Genomic DNA, 5,591 nt, shown 5'->3' with positions numbered 1-5,591 from the left:
CCGTTAAGCTATTTCTAATTGTGCTGGAGACTAATGGTGCCCTGTGAAGGAACCAGAGAGCTTCTCTGAGCCTGTGGGAACATTATTGCACCATCAAATCCTCATTATTATATGAAACTAAACCAAATTATGTTGCGAATTAAAATATAGTCTGTCGAGCAAAATATATGTGCAAAAAAAATGCTGGTCAAAGGTAATAAGTGTGTTTTAGCCACTAAAATGAGTTATGTTCTTTCCCAGGGTTTAGTCATTTTGAAAAAGTCTACTTAAACATGTTAAATATGTAAAGTGTAAACTTTGTGATGGAGTGAATTGTTTGTCTTTGATTATGCACACTATCAATCACATGATGTAAATGGAGGGTTGGTGTGTGTGAGTCGGGTCTGAGCGGACGAGGAATGTGATTAACTCTTCTGTCTATGTGTGTCCAGCCGACTTGATTGAGGCCGGTCACAGAACAAGAGAGATGAAGAAAGGGCAGGGAAGCAGTTAATACCAAACAAATGAAGGAAATGGATTAAATCCTGCTGTTTTATTAAATTTGAAATTCAAATGAAATGCTCCCTCCGTGCTTTTGCTCATAAATTAAGAGCCTGAAGATCATTCTGGGTTATTTCCAGGCTGTGCGTCATCATATTGGTTAAGCATCCCTGATTTAAGAATAGGATTAACCCATTCAAGTGATGGAAGTTCTTTCCTCGCAGTCTGAGACTGAGCTTGGCCATATGTTTAAATGATTTATAAAATTGAACAAAGCACAGGAGGGTTTTTTTTTTTTTAAGGCCATTTGTTTTGTGTTGAATGAGATGAAATTGCGGAGGCAGTGGAGGTGTCCTCCCTTCCCTCCCCCAGGGCTGACTGGAAACGCCCCGGGGACAGGATGGGACGGGACTGACCTGCCTCTCATTCATCAGCCTCTCCCCCTGCATTGCCTCACAACATCAGTAAAAACATCAGGTTGTAGCTCAAACTACACTTTTCTGTCTGACACAAGCAGCCAGGCTGCATTAAACATTCACAACCCAAAGGTGTTTAAAATGTGCTAAAACTTATTGTCCAAATTGTGCTGCAGCAGAAGTCTTTTAATGTAAGTGCTGATGCTTTTGAGTTTTTCAAATGAAGTCTTCTTTGTGGATAAAATTATGCGTATTTTTACACAAATTTAAACTCAACTAATGGGCTCGCTGACCTGAAGTCTTACACCACTTACCACTTTGCCTGGTTCATAATGGAGTCCTATGTAAAAATTACATAATTAATAATTGCTAATAAAACCTTTTTATTGACCAAACAATGCAGTGCACAGACCTACTTACAGAACTCCTTGTAGCCACATATGGGGTTGTGATACAAATATGGCCCAGTGGTACGAAGTACACTGTAAAAACAACTATTTTTTTAGTTGTGATGTTTGAACTGTAATGTTCAAAATTGGTAAAGTAACAGTAAATATCTAATTTAACAAAACAGAGAAAATCTGCAGAATAATAGTTAAAAAATAGTAATAATTGTAAAAAAAAAAAAAAAAAATAGCCATTCTTCAGCTGTTAATGTAGCTGCTAAATGTTTTTCTTTCAGATAACAGCAAATATATGTAAAATAATGATATTTTTAGCTGCTTTAAATTCAGTAAAACATGGTATATTTACAGTCCCACAATATAAAAGAACAAATTACTACTTATAAAAATGCTGATTTTTGATGTGGACATTATGTACAGTTTGGGCCTTTTTTGTTGTTGCAGTCAACATGTAAATAAATACTGTTTTTGAATTTTACTACATATCATCTGTAATTTAACAAAACAGGGCAGATCTGCAAAATAGCAGTTTAAAAGAATATTCACCATTTTTTTATCCTCAAGATGTACAAATTGTCTCGTTTCAAATACTGGAAAATTTAACAAGAAAGCAGGAGGGACAGTTAAGAAATAATTAACTATTTTTCAACTGTTAATGTACAAGTTTTTTCTTTGGGATAATGGCTAATACCTGAAAAACAACAATATTTTTTTGCTGTTTTTAATATAGTAAGAAAAAAAAGGATCTTTACAGTCAAGCTATTGTAAAAGTACATGTTTTTAAGTGGACCTTATGTACAGTTTTGCCTTGTTTTTATTGTTAACATGTAAATTGTTACTTTTCTTCCAATAATTTTACTAGTTATTATCTGTATTTTAACATAACAGGGGAAATCCTTAATAGTAATGTTTTTTTTTAATTAATTTAATTTAATATTTGATTTTTTTTACAGTGTATGTTTCTGAGCTTCTCTAGTCGAGCGGCTCCTTTGAATTTCTCGCCATAAATTCATGTTGTTTCTCTCTTGTTGCGACTTTGAGGCTTTACTCGCTCTCGAGACCTGACATTAGAAATTTACGAGGACCTCGAGCGCAAATGTTTGGAGACGATCCGAGCTGCTCTCTGATTGGTCCTCCGGCCCTCAGCAGGACTTCAAAGCCGCAGAGGAGCTACAACTACTGAAGCAGTCGGAGAGGAAACACACACTGATCACATCCAGACACACACATACACACACATCACTGCACGGTCCATGGCTGCTACACTGCTGGGGGTAAGTTTACATTTTTCAGCTCAAACATTTCTTTTCAGACAAACTGCTCGGTTTAGTGGAGTTCTAGCATCAATTAACAGGCTCCAGTCATTACAGCTGTGCAAACTTAGTATATTTGATCTAATATAGTGTCGATGTTTTTCTGATATGTTGATAAAATGATAATATGCATGTATCCATAGCTTCCATAATAAAGCAGCCTTCTTTTTCTAAATCCAGCTGCAGATGTTTTTCTGTTGCTTTCTCTGATCCTGTCAGTTAGTAAATGCTCACACGGGTCGAACTACTAGAGGTGAAGACTTGTGGTTCCATTGGGATGAAGACGCACAGTTGTACATTTGATTTCAGAAACTCTTTCACCGTGCGTCATCCGAAGTGTTTTTGTTTGTTTCATAGGCGTATCCGTTTATTTTGTTATTCATAAGACAAAAAAAAAAAGTCCGTGCTGTGGTGCCAAGGCCATTAGTGAACAAAATACTTGGATTCTTCAAGGTGGAGGCCAACGTTTTGCGCAGACTAACGCACTAGACTTGTGTGTTTGCGCGTAATTACGCACGCCATGTTTAGCCATGACTCTGGAGCGCGTCCCTAAATGCGTGTTTACGTGTGTTCTCCACAGGAGGAACCGCGGCTGGGCAGCACCCCGCTGGCCATGTTGGCCGCCACCTGCAGCAGAATCGGTGAGCCCAGCCCCTCGTGCTCCCCTGCTCTCTCCGATGGAGCCCCGGGTCTTATCAAAGGTTTCCATCCGTGGAAGAGGAGCGCCCCGGGTGCCAGCAGCTTTGGCACCTGTCTCACCTCGCTCGGGGTTTCCTCGGGGACCTCCAGGAGTGGCGGGACCGGGCTGACGGAAGCCTCTAGTGCGTTCTCAGTGACATCTGCCAACTCTCCTCTAGGAAATGATTTTTCCATGTACCACACCGCCGTGCCATCAGACAACAGTGTTCCCGACTCCACGCACGCACAGCGGCCTGTGTTTCTGACCAAATTCCCCTCCCCGGTGGAGGGCATAGCGGGGATATATCCGAGGATGCACGGGCATCCCTATGATTCGTGGTTCAAGCCTGTTGGGGAGGTCGGGAACGGGTCTCCTGCTTGGTGGGACATGGGCACCGGCTGGGTGGACACACAGAGCCCGGCCGGGCTGCCCTCTCCTCTGAGCAGCTACGGCAACGACTACAGCTCCGCCTTCAGCCCCGGTGCCTCTCAGCACCTGCTCCCCGCCGCGCAACACCTGTTTGACGGCTTCAGGCCACCTGCCCCGACTCCCTACACAGAGTCCACGACGACGGCGGCCCCTGCGCTGACAGGAGCACCAGTCGTCTCTCTGCCCGCGTCCTCACGCTCCTCCTCGCGGCGCTACTCCGGTAGAGCCACGTGCGACTGTCCGAACTGCCAGGAGGCGGAGAGCCTGGGTCAGGGGGGCACCAGTCCCCGGCGGAGAGGCATGCACAGCTGCCACATCCCGGGTTGTGGCAAAGTTTACGGCAAGACGTCCCACCTGAAGGCCCACCTGCGCTGGCACACCGGGGAGAGGCCATTTGTCTGCAACTGGCTCTTCTGCGGGAAACGCTTTACGCGCTCCGACGAGCTGCAGCGGCATTTACGCACTCACACCGGGGAGAAGCGCTTCGAGTGCTCCGTTTGCCACAAACGGTTCATGCGCTCCGACCACCTCAGCAAACACGTGAGGACGCACAGCGCGGAGGGCGCAGAGGACGGCGGGGAAGCGGGACTCTGTAAAGGCAACAGCGACTCGGACAATAGCGTCTCCGGCAGCCCGAGCCAGTCTCCGGGACTGAGACCGAGCACTGAGGCACCGAGGGCCGTGGAATAATTTACAAAGCGAACAAAGCAACACGTGGGCATTTGATCACACTGTACCAGCCTGAGTATGTTTTCTTGGACACTTAAAAACTGAAATGGCACTTTATGGTTGACACTGTTTCCTTACCTCATCTGTTGTTTCTTAAAAAAATATATTTTTACTCTACAGTTTATCAAAACCTGTGTTCTTTGAAGACATATTATATGCTCCTAATTTATTCTATAAGCATTCTTTTTTTTTTTAAACAAGTAGCCTTACATAACTCTGTTTTAGCTTGACAGCATCACATAAAAGATATATTTAAGGTTATGTTGTTATCTTAAAATATGTTTGGAATAAGTTGTTATAATTTATCGGTGCTTGTAAGTTGTGATTATACCTGGTATCAATAAAACAGGACCATTTTGGATTTTCTTATTTCTGATTAGGTGTTTGTTTTAACTTTTCTTTTATATGGCAGTTTGTGTTTTTAGGCAAAATCTCAGTCTTCTTTCTGAGAACTACACGTACAAAAGTGTTTATAAGTAACATGAAACAAGCAAAACTATGAGAATGAATTCGTTGGCCTCCCTGCTGTTGATAGAAATACAGGCTGAAAAAACTTTCAGTGACTGTTTGAACTCAATAAGTGACTTTAACGTAGATCTCTATATATGTACATTTAAACAAAATCAGTGCAGACATGCGCTAATAAAAGTAATGAGTTACAGTGGTGGAAAATAATTAGTTCCATTCACTCAAGTGCTGGATTTAAATTCAATTTTGAGTCACTTGTATCCTACTTAAGTGTTTTCATTTGCAGCTACTTTATTCTTCTCATCCACCTCAAGTCTGACACAAATACTTTATGATCCACAACTTCCAATAGATAACTTTAGTCCCTAGTTATTTTGTAAAATTTAGTTCAGTAACACAAAATATAATCAACAAATAGATGAATATCAGATCAAGACAAAACTTTGTTGACCATTGAAGGGAAATTCACAAACTCTCCAGCAGTTAAATCGCTTTTACCACCTTCAGCATTAAAGTGATGAACACGTAGATGCAGCAATAATTTAAATGTAATAATATTATAATTAGTCTGGAGTATTCCATTCTGTATAATGTGCATTTTTACTTTTGGAACATAAAGTACATTTCAATGCCAATACTTTTGCACTTAAGTAAAAAAAATGTAAATGCAGGA

General features: G+C 41.6%; 1 protein-coding gene across 1 annotated transcript; it reads left to right on the top strand.

The window, feature by feature from the left end:
- The first annotated feature begins 2,532 nt into the window (after window positions 1–2,532).
- sp8a (sp8 transcription factor a) lies at window positions 2,533–4,826 on the top strand. The gene is made up of 2 exons (XM_008298209.1): window positions 2,533–2,574; window positions 3,194–4,826. The coding sequence occupies exons 1-2, from the start codon at window positions 2,554–2,556 to the stop codon at window positions 4,409–4,411; spliced, it is 1,239 nt and encodes a 412-aa protein (XP_008296431.1). The 5' UTR covers window positions 2,533–2,553; the 3' UTR covers window positions 4,412–4,826.
- Window positions 4,827–5,591: the final 765 nt, after the last annotated feature.

The sequence above is a fragment of the Stegastes partitus genome, unplaced genomic scaffold (assembly GCF_000690725.1).
Source record: "Stegastes partitus isolate 25-593 unplaced genomic scaffold, Stegastes_partitus-1.0.2 Scaffold1294, whole genome shotgun sequence".
Lineage (NCBI taxonomy): Eukaryota > Metazoa > Chordata > Actinopteri > Pomacentridae > Stegastes > Stegastes partitus.
This window is presented reverse-complemented; position numbering and strand designations above follow the sequence as displayed.

Coding starts and splice junctions, on each gene's coding strand:
- sp8a (XM_008298209.1), top strand. CDS start 2,554: ATGGCTGCTACACTGCTGGGG. Junction 2,575..3,193: donor TGGCTGCTACACTGCTGGGG/GTAAGTTTACAT, acceptor TGTTCTCCACAG/GAGGAACCGCGGCTGGGCAG.